Source organism: Lissotriton helveticus, chromosome 8 (assembly GCF_964261635.1).
Source record: "Lissotriton helveticus chromosome 8, aLisHel1.1, whole genome shotgun sequence".
NCBI lineage: Eukaryota > Metazoa > Chordata > Amphibia > Caudata > Salamandridae > Lissotriton > Lissotriton helveticus.
In genome coordinates, this window is record NC_136069.1 from 6,629,846 (window position 1) to 6,653,658 (window position 23,813).

The 23,813-nt window shown below is 52.0% G+C and overlaps 1 protein-coding gene across 5 annotated transcripts in view; it reads right to left on the bottom strand.

The window, feature by feature from the left end:
• The window catches only part of SPAG17 (sperm associated antigen 17), a 1,244,773-nt gene that overhangs the window by 925,415 nt on the left and 295,545 nt on the right, over positions 1-23,813 (bottom strand). For all 5 annotated transcript variants that reach the window (XM_078656351.1, XM_078656349.1, XM_078656348.1 and 2 more), the window contains exon 4: positions 11,762-11,893. In XM_078656351.1, the coding sequence (XP_078512477.1) occupies positions 11,762-11,893 (132 nt within the window). The remainder of the gene's footprint in view (positions 1-11,761; positions 11,894-23,813) is intronic.

Genomic DNA, 23,813 nt, shown 5'->3' on the forward strand with positions numbered 1-23,813 from the left:
GGGATACCCATCCATCGACATCGAAATCAGTGAAGTACACAAAACAGTGATGGATGGAATGCTTGAATTATTCTCAGCCACTGGTAATTGCTCGGGCCGCATCACAATCCATTGTTATTTAGCACACCATGCCACCTCAGTTGGACCCAGCTATATGCGATCGGTTTTGAACCTGCTCCAACAAGAACAGTCCAGCCCGAAGTGCCAAGCCAGGTCCTCCCTGAACAAGAACACAAGCAACCCAGGACCAGTTTCACCATATTTATGGGCTCATTAACTGGGTACAGCTGGGGTCCAGTGGAACAGGGGACAAGGGACCCACGGACGGGCGACATATTAAAGTACAAAAAGAAGTGATGGATAAATGCTTGAATTAATCTCAGTCACTGGTAATTACTTGGGCAGGATCTCAATCCATCCTTATTTTGCTCACTACGTCACCTCTGTTGGGACCCAGCTATATGCAAATCAGTCTTGACACTGATCCAATTGGAGCAGCCCAGTTTGAACTGCCAAGACAGGTGCTCCCTAAACAGGAACACAAGCAATCCAAGACTGGTTTTGCACTTGTTATGGGTTCATCAACTGGCTATTTCTTGGTTCCGGCGACAGAGGGTGCACGGGACTCACGGCTTGGCATACTTGGCCCACTTAGTGGAATATTCTAAAGTACACCCAAACGTGATGGATGGAATGCTTGAATTATTTCAGTCACTGACTTAATTTTGCACACCATGTCACCTCAGTTTGGACCAAGCTATATACAAATGAGCCATACCCCTGCTCCAGTTGGAACAGTCCAGGCTTAGCTGCCATGCTAGGTCCTCTCTGAACCAGAACACAAACAGCCCAGGACCAGTTTCACCATAGTTATGGGCTCATCAGCTAGGTACAGCTTGGGTCTAGTGACACAGTGTGCACGAGATCCATGTCTGTGAAAAACAACCTGTCCCAGGCCTGCTACCTCTACCAGGCCATCTACCTCAAGCAAAACAACCTCTCCAGGACCTGCTACCTCTACCGGGCCATCTACTCAGGCAGAACAACCTCTCCCAGGTCTGCTACCTCTATCAGGCCATCTACCTCCTGCACAACAACCTCTCCCTGGCCTGCTACCTCTACCAGGCCATCGCCTCATGCATAACAACCTCTCCCTGGCCTGCTATCTGTACCAGCCCATCTACCTCATGCAAAACAACCTCTCCCAGGCTTGCTACCTCTACCAGGCCATCACCTCATGCAAACCAACCTCTCCCAGGCCTGCTACCTCTATCAGGCCATCACATCATGCAAAACAACCTCTCCCAGGCCTGCTACCTCTATCAGGCCATCTACCTCATGCAAACCAACCTCTCCCGGGCCTGCTACCTCTATCAGGCCATCACCTCATGCAAAACAACCTCTCCCTGGCCTGCTACCTCTATCAGGCCATCACCTCATGCAAAACAACCTCTCCCTGGCCTGCTACCTCTACCAGGCCATCACCTCATGCAAAACAACCTCTACCAGGCCATCTACCTCCTGCACAACAACCTCTCCCAGGCCTGCTACCTCTACCAGGCTATCTACCTCATGCAAAACAACCTCTCCCGGGCCTGCTACCTCTATCAGACCATCACCTCATGCAAAACAACCTCTCCCGGGCCTGCTACCTCTATCAGACCATCACCTCATGCAAAACAACCTCTCCCGGGCCTGCTACCTCTACCAGGCCATCGCCTCATGCAAAACAACCTCTCCCAGGCCTGCTACCTCTACCAGGCCATCTACCTCATGCAAAACAACCTCTCCCTGGCCTTCTACCTCTACCAGGACCTCTACCTCATGCACAACAACCTCTCCCTGGCCTGCTACCTCTACCAGGACATCTACCTCATGCACAACAACCTCTACCAGGCCATCTACCTCCTGCACAACAACCTCTCCCAGGCCAGCTACCTCTTGCCTGCTACCTCTATCAGACCATCACCTCATGCAAAACTACCTCTCCCACGCCTGCTACCTCTATCAGACCATCACCTCATGCAAAACAACCTCTCCCACGCCTGCTACCTCTATCAGGCCATCTACCTCATGCAAAACAACCTCTCCCGGGCCTGCTACCTCTACCAGGCCATCGCCTCATGCAAAACAACCTCTCCCACGCCTGCTACCTCTATCAGACCATCACCTCATACAAAACAACCTCTCCCTGGCCTGCTACCTCTATCAGGCCACCTACCTCATGCAAAACAACCTCTCCCTTGCCTGCTACCTCTTGCCTGCTACCTCTACCAGGCCATCGCCTCAAGCAAAACAACCTCTCCCTTGCCTGCTACCTCTATCAGGCCATCTACCTCATGCAACATAACCTCCCCAGGCCTGCTACCTCTATCAGGCCATCTACCTCATGCAACATAACCTCCCCAGGCCTGCTACCTCTATCAGGCCATCTACCTCATGCAAAACAACCTCAACTAGGCCATCTACCTAATGCAAAACAACCTCTCCCGGGCCTGCTACCTCTATCAGGCCATCTACCTCATGCAAAACAACCTCTCCCTTGCCTGCTACCTCTATCAGGCTATCTACCTCATGCCAAACAACCTCTCCCTGCCCTGCTACCTCTATCAGGCCATCACCTCATGTAAAACAACCTCTCCCTGGCCTGCTACCTCTACCAGGCTATCGCCTCATGCAAAACAACCTCTCCCTGGCCTGCTACCTCTATCAGGCCATCACCTCATGCAAACCAACCTCTCCCTGGCCTGCTACCTCTACCAGGCCATCACCTCATGCAAAACAACCTCTCCCGGGCCTGCTACCTCTATCAGGCTATCTACCTCATGCCAAACAACCTCTCCCGGACCTGCTACCTCTATCAGGCCATCTACCTCATGTAAAACAACCTCTCCCTGGCCTGCTACCTCTATCAGGCCATCACCTCATGCAAAACAACCTCTCCCGGACCTGCTACCTCTATCAGGCCATCACCTCATGTAAAACAACCTCTCCCGGACCTGCTACCGCTATCAGGCCATCTACCTCATGCAAAACAACCTCTCCCAGGCCTGCTACCTCTACCAGGCCACCTACCTCATACAAAACAACCTCTCCCAGGCCTGCTACCTCTATCAGGCCATCTACCTCATGTAAAACAACCTCTCCCTGGCCTGCTACCTCTATCAGGCCATCACCTCATGCAAAACAACCTCTCCCGGACCTGCTACCTCTATCAGGCCATCACCTCATGTAAAACAACCTCTACCGGACCTGCTACCGCTATCAGGCCATCTACCTCATGCAAAACAACCTCTCCCTGGCCTGCTACCTCTACCAGGACATATACCTCATTCAAAACAACCTCTCCCAGGCCTGCTACCTCTATCAGGCCATCTACCTCATTCAAAACAACGTCTCCCGGACCTGCTACCTCTACCAGGCCATCTACCTCATTCAAAACAACCTGTCCCAGGCCTGCTACCTCTATCAGGCCATCACCTCATGCAAAACAACCTCTCCCGGACCTGCTACCTCTATCAGGCCATCTACCTCATGCAAAACAACCTCTCCCTGGCCTGCTACCTCTACCAGGCCATCTACCTCATGCAAAACAACCTCTCCCGGACCTGCTACATCTATCAGGCCATCTACCTCATGTAAAACAACCTATCCCTGGCCTGCTACATCTATCAGGCCATCACCTCATGCAAAACAACCTCTCCCGGGCCTGCTACCTCTATCAGGCCATCTACCTCATGTAAAACAACCTATCCCTGGCCTGCTACATCTATCAGGCCATCACCTCATGCAAAACAACCTCTCCCGGGCCTGCTACCTCTACCAGGGTATCTACCTTCTGCCAAACAACCTCTCCCTGCCCTGCTACCTCTATCAGGCCATCTACCTCATGCAAAACAACCTCTCCCGGACCTGCTACCTCTATCAGGCCATCACCTCATGCAAAACAACCTCTCCCTGGCCTGCTACCTCTATCAGGCCATCTACCTCATGCAAAACAACCTCTCCCGGGCCTGCTACCTCTACCAGGGTATCTACCTAATGCAAAGCAACCTCTCCCAGGCCTGCTACCTCTCTCAGGCCATCACCTCATGCAAAACAACCTCTCCCTGGCCTGCTACCTCTATCAGGCCATCTACCTCATGCAAAACAACCTCTCCCGGGCCTGCTACCTCTATCAGGCCATCTACCTCATGCAAAACAACCTCTCCCGGACCTGCTACCTCTATCAGGCCATCACCTCATGCAAAACAACCTCTCCCTGGCCTGCTACCTCTATCAGAACAACAGGAAGGTTTTTAAAACAGTTGAAGTTGGGTGCACTGCCAGTTTATACGCATTTACTTCTGCTCATTAAATGTCTATGGTGCTTCACGGCGAGTGGACAAACCTCAACCACTCTCTGGAGTAGAACAAACTACTGCTAATTGCTTTGTGGATTGCCGAAGCACTCATATGTGAGTAATCAATGTCCAGTTACAATTTAACAAAATTACAAACACCAAGTATGACAGCAGTGACAAGATATCCAAAAGATGAGTGAATCTTGGAGTCTTTAATGGAGATTACAGCCAGCCGACACGTGTTTCATCGCCTTCGCGATTCATCAGGGCTGAAACAAACAAATGAGTAGCGTCTAGCATAATCTGTGAGCAAGAAACATTTATATACAGGGCCATAAAGTCTGGCCGTTATGTTACATGCACTAGAGCTTCCTCCTGCAGTGGACATATAGTGAGTGCAACATTTCACAAGTATTGACTCACTCGTGCTACCACAACACATCCGTGTCGAAATTCCAGTGTATACTACCGACTATACATAATGACGTGCCTATATGTGATAGTGATGGTATTTGGACATGTGCGGTGACGAGATCACCATTGTTTCTCTAAGAAACAAGCAATGACACATGCTCTATATTGATGGCTATAGTGTCCTAATCGTGAACGGCTCTTGCATCATCCATGCTGGTTCTTTAGTGAAAGTCGTGAGAGACAAGTGTCATTTCCAAAAACATACCTAGAAGGCCGTATCGATGTCAGAAGGTCTATATATATCCAAGAAAAGAAAGAAAAAACCGAAAAATCTCATCACTATCTGCGATTCCGGTAATATTCAGGCAAAAGGTCACCAAATGAAACTGTAAGCCACTACTTGCACGCCAGCTTACCGCTCAGCTGGTGATAATTCCGACCCAACCTCTCCCGGACCTGCTACCTCTATCAGGCCATCTACCTCATGCAAAACAACCTCTCCCGGACCTGCTACCTCTACCAGGCTATCTACCTCATTCAAAACAACCTCTCCCGGACCTGCTACCTCTACCAGGCTATCTACCTCATTCAAAACAACCTCTCCCGGGCCTGCTACCTCTATCAGGCCATCACCTCATGCAAAACAACCTCTCCCTGGCCTGCTACCTCTATCAGGCCATCACCTCATGCAAAACAACCTCTCCCTGGCCTGCTACCTCTATCAGGCCATCACCTCATGCAAAACAACCTCTCCCGGACCTGCTACCGCTATCAGGCCATCTACCTCATGCAAAACAACCTCTCCCGGACCTGCTACCTCTATCAGGCCATCTACCTCATGCAAAACAACCTCTCCCTGGCCTGCTACCTCTACCAGGCCATCTACCTCATTCAAAACAACCTCTCCCGGACCTGCTACCTCTACCAGGCTATCTACCTCATGCAAAACAACCTCTCCCGGACCTGCTACCTCTACCAGGCTATCTACCTCATGCACAACAACCTCTCCCAGGCCTGCTACCTCTATCAGGCTATCTACCTCATGCAAAACAACCTCTCCCGGACCTGCTACCTCTATCAGGCCATCTACCTCATGCAAAACAACCTATCCCGGGCCTGCTACCTCTACCAGGCTATCTACCTCATGCAAAACAACCTCTCCCGGGCCTGCTACCTCTACCAGGCTATCTACCTCATTCAAAACAACCTCTCCCGGACCTGCTACCTCTACCAGGCTATCTACCTCATTCAAAACAACCTCTCCCGGACCTGCTACCTCTACCAGGCTATCTACCTCATGCAAAACAACCTCTCCCGGACCCGCTACCTCTATCAGGCCATCACCTCATGCAAAACAACCTCTCCCGGGCCTGCTACCTCTATCAGGCCATCTACCTCATGCAAAACAACCTCTCCCAGGCCTGCTACCTCTATCAGGCCATCTACCTCATGCAAAACAACCTCTCCCGGGCCTGCTACCTCTATCAGGCCATCTACCTCATGCAAAACAACCTCTCCCTGGCCTGCTACCTCTACCAGGCTATCTACCTCATGCAAAACAACCTCTCCCGGACCTGCTACCTCTACCAGGCTATCTACCTCATGCAAAACAACCTCTCCCTGGCCTGCTACCTCTACCAGGCTATCTACCTCATGCAAAACAACCTCTCCCGGACCTGCTACCTCTACCAGGCTATCTACCTCATTCAAAACAACCTCTCCCGGACCTGCTACCTCTACCAGGCTATCTACCTCATGCAAAACAACCTCTCCCGGACCTGCTACCTCTACCAGGCCATCTACCTCATGCAAAACAACCTCTCCCGGACCTGCTTCCTCTACCAGGCTATCTACCTCATGCAAAACAACCTCTCCCAGGCCTGCTACCTCTACCAGGCCATCTACCTCGTGGAAAACAACCTCTCCCTGCCCTGCTACCTCTATCAGGCCATCTACCTCGTGCAAAACAACCTCTCCCGGACCTGCTACCTCTACCAGGCTATCTACCTCATGCAAAACAACCTCTCCCGGACCTGCTACCTCTACCAGGCCATCTACCTCATGCAAAACAACCTCTCCCGGACCTGCTTCCTCTACCAGGCTATCTACCTCATGCAAAACAACCTCTCCCAGGCCTGCTACCTCTACCAGGCCATCTACCTCGTGCAAAACAACCTCTCCCGGGCCTGCTACCTCTACCAGGCTATCTACCTCATGCAAAACAACCTCTCCCGGACCTGCTACCGCTATCAGGCCATCTACCACCTGCAAAACAACCTCTTACCCGCCCGCTACCCCTACCAGGCTATCTACCTTCTGCCAAACAACCTCTCCCAAACCTGCTACCTCTACCGCCAGCTAGCTGAAGGACAAATTACGCATCATTACTAGAGCATGTAAAGACCAGAGTAACGTCCCTGCTATGCTTTAAAGTATCCCAAACCATAACTGAGAGGGAAAGCGAGCTTGAACAAGCTGTGTTTGTATGTTTATGGCACTTGCAGCCCCTTCCTTCAGCCCTCATAGGCGTTGCTGTCTGTTTTCATCTTACCTTTATACTGATTTTGAAACAGCTCCTGCCCTTTGAATGGCCACCAGCCGTCACCTTAAATGTCACTGCCCACCTCCCCCACCTTATCGCCAAAACTTGTATTATTTCCAGACTTCCAGGTACATCTTCAAGTCTTATAAGGAGCCCTGTCGTCACTGCGGCCGGCTGTTTGTTGTGTATACACATCTACACAAATATTCTATTAAAAACAGGCATTGGAAAATCCATTTGGACACACAGGCGTATGCTTGCTTGTATAAATCGATTTAAAAAAAGTCTTAAAATGAAAATACAGGAACAAAAACAAACACATATCTTTAGGTATCTAAAAACTTAATATTGAATACAATAGTTTCAATCTTTATTAACAGGATGTGTTATTTTGTGTACAGTACCTTCTCTTCAACACACTCACCCTTCCATACAGCCCTGTACAGTACCTTATTCTCATCAGTCACTCATCCTTCCGCTCTGCACCGTACAGTACCTTATCAGTCACTCCTTCCATACTGCACCGTACAGTACCTGCTTATCAGTCACTCATCCTTCCATACAGCACTGTACAGTACCTTATTCTCATCAGTCACTCATCCTTCCATACTGCACCGTACAGTACCTTCTTATCAGTCACTCCTTCCATACTGCACTGTACAGTACCTTCTCATCAGTCACTCATCCTTCCATATTACACTATACAGTGCCTTCTGCTCATTAGTCACTCTGTGTTCCATACTGCACCATACAGAACCTTCATCACATCAGTTACTCATTCTTCCACATTACACTATACAGTACCTTCTTCTCATCAGTCACTCATCCTTCCATACTGCACCGTACAGTACCTTCTTCTCATCAGTCACTCATCCTTCCATACTGCACCGTACAGTACCTTCTTATCAGTCACTCATCCTTCCATATTACACTATACAGTGCCTTCTGCTCATTAGTCACTCTGTGTTCCATACTGCACCATACAGAACCTTCATCACATCAGTTACTCATTCTTCCACATTACACTATACAGTACCTTCTTCTCATCAGTCACTCATCCTTCCATACTGCACCGTACAGTACCTTCTTCTCATCAGTCACTCATCCTTCCATACTTCACCGTACAGTACCTTCTGCTCATCAGTCACTCATCCTTCCATACTGCCCCGTACAGTACCTTCTCATCCGTTACTCATCCTTCTACACTGCACCGTACAGAACCTTCGTCACATCAGTCACTCATTCTTCCACATGACACTGTACAGTGCCTTCTGCTCATCGGTCACTCATGCTTCCGTACTGCACCGTACAGTACCTTCTTATCAGTCACTCATTCTTCCACATTACACAATACAGTAGCTTCTGCTCATCCGTTACTCATCCTTCTACACTTCACCGTACAGAACCTTCGTCACATCAGTCACTCATTCTTCCACATTACACAATACAGTACCTTCTGCTCATCGGTCACTCATCCTTCTATACTTCACTGTACAGTACCTTCTTATCAGTCACTCGTCCTTCCATACTGCACCATACAGAACCTTTGTCACATCAGTCACTCATTCTTCCACATTACACTGTACAGTGCCTTCTGCTCATCAGTCACTCATGCTTCCGTACTGCGCCGTACAGTACCTTTTTCTCATCAGTCACTCATCCTTCCACACTGCACGCTACAGTACCTTCTTATCAGCCACTCATCCTTCCATACTGCACCGTACAGCACCTTCTGCTCATCAGTCACTCGTCCTTCCATACTTCACCGTACAGTACCTTCTTCTCATCAGTCACTCATCCTTCCATACTGCACCGTACAGTACCTTCTTCTCATCAGTCACTCATCCTTCCATACTTCACCGTACAGCACCTTCTGCTCATCAGTCACTCATCCTTCCATACTGCCCCGTACAGTACCTTCTTCTCATCAGTCACTCATCCTTCCATACTGCACCTTACAGTACCTTCTTCTCATCAGTCACTCATCCTTCCATACTGCACCGTACAGTACCTTCTTCTCATCAGTCACTCATCCTTCCATACTTCACCGTACAGCACCTTCTGCTCATCAGTCACTCATCCTTCCATACTGCCCCGTACAGTACCTTCTTCTCATCAGTCACTCATCCTTCCATACTGCACCGTACAGTACCTTCTTCTCATCAGTCACTCATCCTTCCATACTTCACCGTACAGCACCTTCTGATCATCAGTCACTCATCCTTCCATACTGCCCCGTACAGTACCTTCTTCTCATCAGTCACTCATCCTTCCATACTGCACCATACAGTACCTTCTTCTCATCAGTCACTCATCCTTCCATACTTCACCGTACAGCACCTTCTGCTCATCAGTCACTCATCCTTCCATACTGCACCGTACAGTACCTTCTTCTCATCAGTCACTCATCCTTCCATACTTCACCGTACAGCACCTTCTGCTCATCAGTCACTCGTCCTTCCATACTGCCCCGTACAGTACCTTCTCATCCGTTACTCATCCTTCTACACTGCACCGTACAGAACCTTCGTCACATCAGTCGCTCATTCTTCCACATGACACTGTACAGTGCCTTCTGCTCATCGGTTACTCATGCTTCCACACTGCCCCGTACAGTACCTTCTTATCAGTCACTCATTCTTCCACATTACACAATACAGTACCTTCTGCTCATCCGTTACTCATCCTTCTACACTTCACCGTACAGAAACTTCGTCACATCAGTCACTCATTCTTCCACATTACACAATACAGTACCTTCTGCTCATCGGTCACTCATCCTTCTATACTTCACTGTACAGTACCTTCTTATCAGTCACTCGTCCTTCCATACTGCACCATACAGAACCTTTGTCACATCAGTCACTCATTCTTCCACATTACACTGTACAGTGCCTTCTGCTCATCAGTCACTCATGCTTCCGTACTGCACCGTACAGTACCTTTTTCTCATCAGTCACTCATCCTTCCACACTGCACGCTACAGTACCTTCTTATCAGCCACTCATCCTTCCATACTGCACCGTACAGCACCTTCTGAACATCAGTCACTCATCCCTCCATACTTCACCGTACAGCACCTTCTGCTCATCAGTCACTCGTCCTTCCATACTGCCCCGTACATTACCTTCTGAACATCAGTCACTCATCCTTCCATACTTCACCGTACAGCACCTTCTTCTCATCAGTCACTCATCCTTCCATACTTCACCGTACAGCACCTTCTGCTCATCAGTCACTCATCCTTCCATACTTCACCGTACAGCACCTTCTGCTCATCAGTCACTCATCCTTCCATACTGCACCGTACAGTACCTTCTGCTCATCAGTCACTCATCCTTCCATACTTCACCGTACAGCACCTTCTGCTCATCAGTCACTCGTCCTTCCATACTGCCCCGTACAGTACCTTCTTCTCATCAGTCACTCATCCTTCCATACTGCACCGTACAGTACCTTCTTCTCATCAGTCACTCATCCTTCCATACTTCACCGTACAGCACCTTCTGCTCATCAGTCACTCATCCTTCCATACTGCCCCGTTCAGTACCTTCTTCTCATCAGTCACTCATCCTTCCATACTTCACCGTACAGCACCTTCTGCTCATCAGTCACTCATCCTTCCATACTGCACCGTACAGTACCTTCTGCTCATCAGTCACTCATCCTTCCATACTTCACCGTACAGCACCTTCTTCTCATCAGTCACTCGTCCTTCCATACTGCCCCGTACAGTACCTTCTTCTCATCAGTCACTCATCCTTCCATACTGCACCATACAGTACCTTCTCATCCGTTACTCATCCTTCCATACTGCACCGTACAGTACCTTCTGCTCATCAGTCACTCATCCTTCCATACTTCACCGTACAGCACCTTCTGCTCATCAGTCACTCGTCCTTCCATACTGCCCCGTACAGTACCTTCTTCTCATAAGTCACTCATCCTTCCATACTGCACCGTACAGTACCTTCTCATCCGTTACTCATCCTTCCATACTGCACCGTACAGAACCTTCGTCACATCAGTCACTCATTCTTCCACATGACACTGTACAGTGCCTTCTCATCCGTTACTCATCCTTCCATACTGCACCGTACAGAACCTTCGTCACATCAGTCACTCATTCTTCCACATGACACTGTACAGTGCCTTCTGCTCATCAGTCACTCATCCTTCCACACTGCACCATACAGTACCTTATCAGTTACTCATCCTTCCATACTGCCCCATACAGTACCCTCTTATCCATCACTCATCCTTCCACACTGCACCGTACAGTACCCTCTTATCAGTCACTCACCCTTCCATACCACACCGTACAGTACCCTCTTATCATCACTCATCCTTCTATACCGCACCATGCAGTACCTTCTTCTCATCAGTCACTCATCCTTCCATACCACACTGTACAGTACCTTCTTATCAGTCAGTCATCCTTCCATGCCACACCGTACAGTACCTTCTTCTCGTTAGCTCTTCTCTGTTGGTCATTTTGCTTCACACACAGAAGCTGGAATTTCAGGAGCTTTGCAATGAGTGTCAGGGGAAGCTCCTTGCCATTGTCCAGGAGGGTCTTGGCTGCCTCTGTCACCTAGAGAGGACAGAAACATTATTCACACAAGTGTATATCAAATACAAGGGTTCTCCTGTACTCTTCCCAAAGTCACCTGGTTCTCTAGAGGGTGAGTGAGGACCAATATAGAGACAAGGACGGGCGGCCCCCCTCTACGGGCTGATTTCGGCCACAGGGACTCCATCTCCCAGGCCTGGCCATGTTTCCCTGGGTACCCTGGAGCCGCAAGGCCCCCACGTCCTAGGCAGCTCCCCGCCTCCTGTGGGAGCTGGCATTGCTATCGCACACAAGGAGCTACTGGGAATGAAGCTCCCTGTATGCAAGAGCAGTGGTTTCATCTCATTCTCTGCCTGCCTGTCTGCGGGCAGGGAAAGAGAATAAACCTCCGCTTCCAGCGGGCGGGAGCACTTTGACAGCTCCCGCCTGCTAGATCTGGAGTGTTTTCTTTTACTTGGTTGGAGCTCCCGTCAAGCAACAGCAAACAGCAAACAGCTATGTCCCTGAAGTAGGCACCCTTGGACATAGCAGGAGCCGGCCCTAGGAGATGGGGGTCCCCAGGGTCATTAATGGCTCCAGGAAGGGGGTTGTGTGGCCCCCTCCTTCTCTGTGCACAGGCTGACCCCAGGGAGGCAGTGGTTCCCAGGCCTGCATATAGCCTGGGGTAGCCCCGGGGAGATGATGGCCTCCAGGCCCAGGGGGGGTTCGCACAGACCCCATATAATTTTTTATTTCTAGCCCTGGGAAGGTGGTGATCCCTGGAGCCAGGGTGGGGGGGCGGGGGGGCGCATGTCCACTCTGCCAATTATTAAAATTAGCCTTGGGGAGGTGGTGGTCCCTGGGGCATTTTTAAGCCATTGGAAGTGGGCCCCGTGCACCCCCCTCAATTTTTAATAAAAAAATGCAAGCCCCCGGGACCTGGCCTACCCGGGGGGCTACAATGAAAACAAGTGCGGCAGAACGTTTACAGTGATATTAACAAACAATGCCCGAAAATCGCCATGAATTTAAAATAATTGCTTTTTTGCCCTGCCGGGGTCCTTCTCGGACATCATGACCAGAGCTTTGGGGTGAGGGTATTCCTATCCTGCCCTCTTTTTAATTTTTTTCACCGTTTTTTGGAGACTCGACTGGAGCCGAGTCTCAAGATGGCTGCCAACACTTCCTGGTTGAAGTGATCTATGTAACCAAATCTACCTTTCTGCCAAATTCAGTGTAATTCTGTCCAGCGTTTCGGGCTGTGTCGTGTTCACAGCTCCTATGGGAATTACCATGGGAAATGCACTTTTTTTACCCAAACCTTCCCCCTTTTTTCTCAGCCACTGCTTAATGGATCACCTCAACACTTTTATTTTTTTTTATTTTTAAACAGTCTTTAATGCATTTTAACCAAAAATTGGACTAATTCCCCCCCTTTTCCCCCTTCCCCCCTTTTTTTCCCCCCCATCCAAGCGAACACAAAACAAAAGCATAACAAAGAAAGTTCGGTTGCCGAGCTGGCGACATAGTAAACCTGTATAAATAATAACAGCAGATATGTATTCCAAATGCATCAAATCATAACACAATGTACCCATAATAAGCCTTAACAGCAGGAGAGCCCCACACACAGAATCAAGAGCCCGCATAACCATGAAAAGGGGACAGTTCATCCTTGCCCCTGTGTTATGAGCTCGGTAACCTCTGTGTGCATAAACAGCCCTTTCTATATGATAGATTGAGATTAACCGGATCAACCATTGATTAAATGATGGGGGGGCGGGATCAAGCCAGGCTGTCGCCTGTCGCCAGGCACAATCCGAGTACTGCCATGGCGAGAAATACGATGGGGGACAGATCTATGGGAAGAGCTTCCTGTTCCTGGATCCCTAGGAGAATCAATTGGGAGGTAACCTTGATCCGCAAATGTAATTGTACCTAAAAAAAAGTGATAAATCCCTTCTCAGATTCACTAACCTCGGGCAATCCACCAACATATGAACCAAGTCTGCCCCGCCTCCTGGCAGAGTGGACAGTTCGGACCAGAGACTTCTCCACACCTTTTAATTTGAGCTGGAGTGATCTGTAGATTGAACCAGGTTTTATAGGGTTGTATCTGAAGGTTAGCGGATATAAGAGTTGAGCGAGCTAGTGCTAGAGAGGAGAGAGTAACCTCCTCTATTAACTGCAATGACCCCATTTGTTTCCCAATATCATCCCCCATCCCGTCATTCAATAGTTTAAAGATACGTCCAATCAAAAGAGTACTCCTAGATATCAAATCTAAAAGCTCAACCCCATTCAACCCCTCCCCACCTCCTCTTTTCTTCCCCATAAAATCCCTGATTTCTAAAAATGTAAAGAATTTGTTGTTTCCTAGATTCAAAGGTAGTAAAGTCCTTGTCAACAAAGAAATCACCAAAAATAAATGGACCCACGTTTTCCCCCAATGCCAAATATAGAGATCATGAAATATATCTGGTAACAGAGGGTTATCATGGAGGGGGTTTGAAACTATGACGGCCAACCCCAAGTTTCTTCCTGATGCTGGTACACACTTGAAATGTATATCAGAGGGTCTTAAACCTAAACTTTTTGAAGTAATCAAATTCTAGTTGTGGAAACAAACATCCCCAAACCACAGCTCCAAGGGTCAATATTCAGTGTAGGGCCTTCCTGGATTGAGTCAAACAACAGGGGGGTTAGTTGTTGCAGCGCCGAGGCCCAGTAATACAGCCAGATGTTTGGTATTGCCCAACCGCCCCGTTCCCTAGAAGGGAAAGGAACTTCAGGGCCCTCCGGGGTCTGGCCTACGCCCGAAGAGACCTCCCGATCATGGCATCAAAAGCCTTAAACCAGGAGTTGTTCACCTCAAACAGTATAGCTCTAAAGTAATACAAAACTCTTGGAAGAAACATCATTTTAATTAAATGACATCTGCCAATCAAGGGGCGTCTGAGATTATGCCATCTAGCTCCACCTTGGTTTTATTAATTAACGGGCCCAAATCAGCTTCTACCATTTACTGCATATCTGTGCAAATATGGACGCCCACATATAATGCGTTCGGAATGACCCGCATATCCTCAAACCTAGAATTATCGTTTATAAGTATCTGCATTTTGTCCCTCTTAAGTCGGTATCCCGTGATACGTCCAAAGAGGTGAGCCTCTACTTCGATTTCCTTAACTGCGACCACGGGGTCAGGAGTGACGATTGTAAGGTCGTCCGCGTAGGCAAACATTTTAGCATCCCAGTCACTAGTGGACATTGGCAGGATTAAGGCATTCCCTCGGATTTGATGGATTAAAGGTTCAATATAGAGGGCAAAGAACAGGGGGGAACAAGGACAGCCTTACCTTGTCCCCCACTGGATTTTAACTATCTCTGATTCTCCATCCATTAAACAATATTTTAGCTGTGAGTTTAATATATAGTATTTGAATCCAGGCAATAAAGTCCGGTCCCAGCCCCTTTTTCCCAATATCACCCACAAATAAGACCAGGGCACCCTATCGAACGCTTTCTTAGCGTCTAGTAGTAGCCGCACCATAGGGTCTCCATGGATTTCGGCCACATCATATAAAGTGATTACCGAGCGAATGTGATCTGTTGTAACTATTCATGGGATGAAGCCATGTTGTACGGGTGAAACAATCTTTTTTATAACCTTGAACAGCCTTGAGGCTGGGATTTTAGCAAAGATCTTAGCAGCAGAATTAATTAACTTAATAGGTTATTATGACCCTAATTGATCCACCAGTTTCCCCTTTTTGCGGAACACCACCACCCTCGCAGAAGCCCATGAATCAGGAGGGGAAACCCCTCTGAACCGCTGAGAATACTGCAAGCATAAATTCATGAATGTAGTGGCAAAAATGTTATCAAATTCCCCAGGAATAAAACCTGTCCCTACGGCCTTTCCAGGTGCTAGTTCCAAATATATCTAGGGCCACATGATCTACATATGTCTCTATCTCTCCTGGATCACTGTTTCCTCAGCATAGAGCTTCTGATAGTATCCCTCCTACGTCTGAGATGGGACCAAGCTCTGGATCATGAATTTGCCTAATGGCACCATGGGTTGCCTGTTGTCCAGCCCGAAAAGCTAGTACATGCCCCACTTTTTCACTAAATCTGTACGTTTTGTTTTTCCATTTTGTATATTTTTTGCCCGCTTTTTTGGAAGAAATGTCCCCTGTTGCTGTTTTGGCAAATATAACCCGCAGCTGGACGTCTACAAGACCCGCCTCAGCCTGCGATAAGGCTCGATAGAACTCCGCAGCTGGTGTTTCTCCTTCTTCTGCCTATTCCAACTAAATCTCAGTTTCCCCACGAGTCCCTGCTTTAAATGCATCCCATACTATTCCAACGGGAGCAGTCCCAAGTGGATGGAAAAACCCGCAGGCCCCAATGTGCACAGATGGAAGCGCGAACTGGTGAAATGAGCTGGCTGTGAGGGCAGGTCCTGCTTAGAAACACGAGGCAGGAAGTGGACAAGCTGGACGAGCCAGAGCGTGGGAAGTGCTGGTGGAAGACCTAAAGAGAGATGAGCGAGCATCTGAAGCTTCCACCCGAGAGACCAAGGCAACCAGAGAGACCCCAGAGGCTAGAACAGGAGGGGTCGTATTACCAAAGCCGGGAGAGGGAGCCAGAGAGACCCCAGAGGCTAGAACAGGACGGGGTCGTATTACCGAAGCCGGGAGAGGGAGCCAGAGAGACCCCAGAGGCTAGAACAGGACGGGGTCGTATTACCGAAGCCGGGAGAGGGAGCCACAGAGACCCCAGAGGCTAGAACAGGACGGGGTCGTATTACCGAAGCCGGGAGAGGGAGCCAGAGAGACCCCAGAGGCTAGAACAGGACGGGGTCGTATTACCGAAGCCGGGAGAGGGAGCCAGAGAGACCCCAGAGGCTAGAACAGGACGGGGTCGTATTACCGAAGCCGGGAGAGGGAGCCAGAGAGACCCCAGGGGCTAGAACAGGACGGGGTCGTATTACCGAAGCCGGGAGAGGGAGCCAGAGAGACCCCAGAGGCTAGAACAGGACGGGGTCGTATTACCGAAGCCGGGAGAGGGAGCCAGAGAGACCCCAGGGGCTAGAACAGGACGGGGTCGTATTACCGAAGCCGGGAGAGGGAGCCAGAGAGACCCCAGGGGCTAGAACAGGACGGGGTCGTATTACCGAAGCCGGGAGAGGGAGCCAGAGAGACCCCAGGGTCTAGAACAGGACAGGGTCGTATTACCGAAGCCGGGAGAGGGAGCCAGAGAGACCCCAGAGGCTAGAACAGGATGGGGTAGTATTACCGAAGCCGGGAGAGGGAGCCAGAGAGACCCCAGGGGCTAGAACAGGACGGGGTCGTATTACCGAAGCCGGGAGAGGGAGCCAGAGAGACCCCAGGGGCTAGAACAGGACGGGGTAGTATTACCAACGCCGGGAGAGGGAGCCAGAGAGACCCCAGAGGCTAGAACAGGAGGGGTCGTATTACCGAAGCCGGGAGAGGGAGCCAGAGAGACCCCAGAGGCTAGAACAGGATGGGGTCGGGAGAGGGAGCCAGAGAGACCCCAGAGGCTAGAACAGGATGGGGTCGTATTACCGAAGCCGGGAGAGGGAGCCAGAGAGCCCAGAGGCTAGAACAGGACGGGGTCGTATTACCGAAGCCGGGAGAGGGAGCCAGAGAGACCCCAGCGGCTAGAACAGGACGGGGTCGTATTACCGAAGCCGGGAGAGGGAGCCAGAGAGACCCCAGGGGCTAGAACAGGACGGGGTCGTATTACCAATGCCGGGAGAGGGAGCCAGAGAGACCCCAGAGGCTAGAACAGGAGGGGGTAGCATTACCGAAGCCGGGAGAGGGAGCCAGAGTGACCCCAGAGGCTAGAACAGGACGGGGTCGTATTACCGAAGCCGGGAGAGGGAGACAGAGAGACCCCAGAGGCTAAAACAGAAGGGGGTAGCATTACCGAAGCCGGGAGAGGGAGTCAGAGAGACCCCAGAGGCTAGAACAGGACGGGGTCGTATTACCGAAGCCGGGAGAGGGAGACAGAGAGACCCCAGAGGCTAGAACAGGACGGGGTCGTATTACCGAAGCCGGGAGAGGGTGCCAGAGAGACCCCAGAGGCTAGAACAGGACGGGTCGTATTACCGAAGCCGGGAGAGGGAGACAGAGAGACCCCAGAGGCTAGAACAGGACGGGGTCGTATTACCGAAGCCGGGAGAGGGAGACAGAGAGACCCCAGAGGCTAGAACAGGACAGGGTCGTATTACCGAAGCCGGGAGAGGGAGACAGAGAGACCCCAGAGGCTAAAACAGGACGGGGTCGTATTACCGAAGCCGGGAGAGGGAGACAGAGAGACCCCAGAGGCTAGAACAGGACGGGGTCGTATTACCGAAGCCGGGAGAGGGAGACAGAGAGACCCCAGAGGCTAGAACAGGACGGGGTCGTATTACCGAAGCCGGGAGAGGGAGACAGAGAGACCCCAGAGGCTAGAACAGGACGGGTCGTATTACCGAAGCCGGGAGAGGGAGGCAGAAAGACCCCAGAGGCTAGAACAGGATGGGGCCAAGAGAGGGAGCCAGAGAGACCCCAGAGGCTAGAACAGGACGGGTCGTATTACCGAAGCCGGGAGAGGGAGATAGAGAGACCCCAGAGGCTAGAACAGGACGGGGTCGTATTACCGAAGCCGGGAGAGGGAGATAGAGAGACCCCAGAGGCTAGAACAGGACGGGTCGTATTACCGAAGCCGGGAGAGGGAGATAGAGAGACCCCAGAGGCTAGAACAGGACGGGTCGTATTACCGAAGCCGGGAGAGGGAGACAGAGAGACCCCAGAGGCTAGAACAGGACGGGTTGTATTACCGAAGCCGGGAGAGGGAGATAGAGAGACCCCAGAGGCTAGAACAGGACGGGGTCGTATTACCAAAGCCGGGAGAGGGAGCCGGAGAGACCCCAGAGGCTAGAACAGGACGGGGTCGTATTACCGAAGCCGGGAGAGGGAGCCGGAGAGACCCCAGAGGGACGGGGTCGTATTACCGAAGCCGGGAGAGGTAGCCGGAGAGACCCCAGAGGGACGGGGTCGTATTACCGAAGCCGGGAGAGGGAGCCAGAGAGACCCCAGAGGCTAGAACAGGATGGGGCCAGGAGAGGGAGCCAGAGAGACCCCAGAGGCTAGAACAGGACGGGGTCGTATTACCAAAGCCGGGAGAGGGAGCCGGAGAGACCCCAGAGGCTAGAACAGGACGGGGTCGTATTACCGAAGCCGGGAGAGGGAGCCGGAGAGACCCCAGAGGGACGGGGTCGTATTACCAAAGCCGGGAGAGGGAGCCGGAGAGACCCCAGAGGGACGGGGTCGTATTACCGAAGCCGGGAGAGGGAGCCAGAGAGACCCCAGAGGCTAGAACAGGATGGGGCCAGGAGAGGGAGCCAGAGAGACCCCAGAGGCTAGAACAGGATGGGGCCGGGAGAGGGAGACATATAATATAATATCTCTAAACTTCCATAAAGAAAAGTCAGCATGCGCACCGAACAGACAGGCGCCATCAAAAGGCATATCAATCAAGGTGGCCTGAACAGCCTCTGAAATCCCAGAGGTGTACAACAACGCACGCCGACGCAGTGCTATTGAAGAGGCCATAGCCCGAACGACAGGATCAGTAGTGTCCATACCACAGCGAATAATCAGCTCAGCCTCTTGCTGCCCATTCTATACCTCGGGACAAAAATGTTCCAGGTCTCTTCCAGAAGGGAGAGCAGCAGGTGCTCCAACAAATCCCATAATGCATGGGAGAAGTGTCCAAGGGCACAAGAAGCATTGAAAGATCATAAAGCCAACCCGGTGGAGGCTGGGGAAGACTGCAAGCCACGAGCTTCTACGAAGACAGTCAACCATGGGATGGAAAAACTCCAAACCCTCTCCATTACCTCCATCCTCATGACCCTCCATGTAAGCCAGGAGGGAGGACTTTAGAAATGGACAGTTCCATCGACGCTGCATCCGATGCCGTATCTGATGCCGACTGGCGTCGAGGAGGCGACGTCTCAGCCTCAGAGTGGAAAATAGGTGGATCGTCAAGTGACACCGATGGCGCCGTCATCAAAGTCAGTAGACCAGACCTTGACGCCGTTGTCGGAGTTGGTGATCCAGTCCCAGTGGCCAAAAGTGGTAACCCCAAAGGGCTGTGTACTGTTGTCAAAACAGATTTAGATTCCCTCAACCGGACAGACGCCCAGAGCAAAACCACCAGCATGGACAGCCATGGCTCTGTGCACCTCCTTGGGGCCAGAAGGCCTCCAGGAGAAGGTGAAGACTCAAAGAAGTAATGGAGAGAATTGTCATATTCTCTCATCTGGGCCAGAGTTGCCCCGGCTTTAGGGCAGGCAGGAAAGCATGGGGTAGACATGCATGGAGTCTTCCGTTGAAGATCGGTGGCAGGCCTCATGCGGGGAAGGCGGTTGATGCTGCAACTTCGACTACCTGTGTACAGACCTCGACGTCGAAGGAGAGTGACGCCCATGGGAACGGCTCTTGGATTCGACCTGTGGTCGGTCCTAGGAGCGCGTAGGGACCGAGGCCAATGGGGTGTCTTTGAAGGCTGTGACAACTGCGCCGCTAGAAGCTTCTTCTGAAGTTCCTTCAGCGCCTTTGGTCAAAGTCGTTGACATGAGTCGCACTCCTCGGAGCCATGGGGCTCACCTAAGCACCACAGACCAATAGAGTGAGGATCCGTGGCCGACACTTATCATCCACAGGACCCACAAGGTCTGTACCCCGAAGACATATGAAAGGCATACGGTTCAGGTCAATGAAATGGTCAAGGTAGGCCAAAAGCAGTCTGAAGAAGCGCTGATCGGATCCATGTTGTAAGCGTGGAAAAGAAGAGACTGATGCTAGGGGAGGGCATATATGGGCTCAATGGACGTCAACTCCGGAGGACGATGTGAGTACGGAGTCACCGGGCACCCTCCGCAGACGCACAGCGGTGTTGCTCCAGCCTGGACCCTGGGGGTCATTCTAAGATACGGAATCTGCGGCTAGATGTCTCTATCAGATGGAACAAGCCACTGACGTCACTTAGGGCTAGCTGCCGGTAGCACGTCCAGCGCCTGACCTGCCCTTTGGTGCTGCAAGGCCCTACCTTTGCTACACCTGGTGCAAGAGATCCAGGTTTACTTTCTGTAATTCCCACTGCTTGCCCTTCCCCAAGGGTAGCAGTGGGCTTAGTGACGTCATCACGGATCAAAGGTTACTGCTTTTGTCACAGAGATCCTTTTGTCACTGTGCAGTTCATACATTACAATCGTGATCTAGGTTAGAAAGTTATGCTTCGTTCCCAGTCTGTCATTCTTATTAGTGAAGCCCCCCTAAGCACTGTGTTATGTCCTGAATCATGGGTTTGTGCTTCCTCAGACCCCGCCCTCTTGAAAAGTCCTGCCACTGTCGATGACGTGACTCCTACACCTTGCAGTCCTCTTTGCCTTATGTAACGTTTCCTATACACTACACGTATGATTCATTGTCTCTGTATGTGTGTGTGATGTAAAGTGCTACGACACCCTACACTGGGTATGAGAGGCGCTACAAGACAAATCAAATACCTGTGAGAGAGGAGCTATATAGAGATGAGGGGGGCTGTTGGGAGCTATATAGAGATGAGGGGGGCTGTTGGGAGCTATATAGAGATGAGGGGGCCTGTTGGAGGGTGGGAGTGAGGGACTCAGAGGAGGAGGTCATGAGGGGAGGGGCTACGGAGAGATGAGTGGCACTGGGGAGGGTGGCAGTGAGGGATCCGAGGAGGAGGTCATGAGGGGGAGGGGCTACGGAGAGATGAGTGGCACTGGGGAGGGTGGCAGTGAGGGATCCGAGGAGGAGGTCATGAGGGGAGGGGCTACGGAGAGATGAGGGGCACTGGTGGAGGGTGGCAGTGAGGGATCCGAGGAGGAGGTCGTGAGGGGGAGGGGCTACGGAGAGATGAGTGGCACTGGGGAGGGTGGCAGTGAGGGATCCGAGGAGGAGGTCATGAGGGGGAGGGGCCACGGAGAGATGAGGGCACTGGAGGAGGGTGGCAGTGAGGGATCCGAGGAGGAGGTCATGAGGGGGAGGGGCCACGGAGAGATGAGGGGCACCGGTGGAGGGTGGCAGTGAGGGATCCGAGGAGGAGGTCATGAGGGGAGGGGCTACGGAGAGATGAGGGGCACTGGTGGAGGGTGGCAGTGAGGGATCCGAGGAGGAGGTCATGAGGGGGAGGGGCCACGGAGAGATGAGGGCACTGGAGGAGGGTGGCAGTGAGGGATCCGAGGAGGAGGTCATGAGGGGGAGGGGCTACGGAGAGATGAGGGCACTGGGGGAGGGTGGGAGTGAGGGAATGATTGAGAAGCCCCAACAAAGATTGTCTTATCCTGGATCACAGTAAAGTCATCATTTACTATGCTTTAAAAGCGAATACAATTGAATATATAATGGGCGATTTGTTGTAGAATGGACCAATGCCCCCACCCCCTGTAGGGGGCACCCCCTGCAGACAGGCATAGTGATAAAAGGAGGCCCCCGCCCCCCTCTGCTATCCAAAGCCTCAGAGCCCCCTGTAGGGGGCACCCCCTGCAGACAGGTATAGTGATGAAAGGAGGCCCCGCCCCCTCTGCTATCCAAAGCCTCAGAGCCCCCTGTAGGGGGCACCCCCTGCAGACAGGTATAGTGATGAAAGGAGGCGCCAGCCCCCCTCTGCTATCCAAAGCCTCAGAGCCCCCGGTAGGGGGCACCCCCTGCAGACAGGTGTTGTGATGAAAGGAGGACCCCGCCCCCTCTGGTATCCAAAGCCTCAGAGCCCCCTGTAGGAGGCACCCCCTGCAGACAGGTTAGTGATGAAAGGAGGCGCCAGCCCCTCTGCTATCCAAAGCCTCAGAGCCCCCTGTAGGGGGCACCCCCTGCAGACAGGTATAGTGATGAAAGGAGGCCCCGCCCCCTCTGGTATCCAAAGCCTCAGAGCCCCCTGTAGGGGGCACCCCCTGCAGACAGGTATAGTGATGAAAGGAGGCCCCGCCCCCTCTGGTATCCAAAGCCTCAGAGCCCCCGGTAGGGGGCACCCCCTGCAGACAGGTATAGTGATGAAAGGAGGCCCCCGCCCCCCTCTGCTATCCAAAGCCTCAGAGCCCCCGGTAGGGGGCACCCCCTGCAGACAGGTGTTGTGATGAAAGGAGGACCCCGCCCCCTCTGCTATCCAAAGCCTCAGAGCCCCCGGTAGGGGGCACCCCCTGCAGACAGGTGTTGTGATGAAAGGAGGACCCCGCCCCCTCTGGTATCCAAAGCCTCAGAGCCCCCTGTAGGGGGCACCCCCTGCAGACTGGTACTGTGATGAAAGGAGGCCCCCGCCCCCCTCTGCTATCCAAAGCCTCAGAGCCCCCGGTAGGGGGCACCCCCTGCAGACAGGTGTTGTGATGAAAGGAGGACCCCGCCCCCTCTGGTATCCAAAGCCTCAGAGCCCCCTATAGGAGGCACCCCCTGCAGACAGGTTAGTGATGAAAGGAGGCGCCAGCCCCCTCTGCTGTCCAAAGCCTCAGAGCCCCCGGTAGGGGGCACCCCCTGCAGACAGGTGTTGTGATGAAAGGAGGACCCCGCCCCCTCTGGTATCCAAAGCCTCAGAGCCCCCGGTAGGGGGCACCCCCTGCAGACAGGTATAGTGATGAAAGGAGGCCCCCGCCCCCCTCTGCTATCCAAAGCCTCAGAGCCCCCTGCAGGGGGCACCCCCTGCACACAGGTATAGTGATGAAAGGAGGCGCCAGCCCCCTCTGCTATCCAAAGCCTCAGAGCCCCCGGTAGGGGGCACCCCCTGCAGACAGGTGTTGTGATGAAAGGAGGACCCCGCCCCCTCTGGTATCCAAAGCCTCAGAGCCCCCTGTAGGAGGCACCCCCTGCAGACAGGTTAGTGATGAAAGGAGGCGCCAGCCCCTCTGCTATCCAAAGCCTCAGAGCCC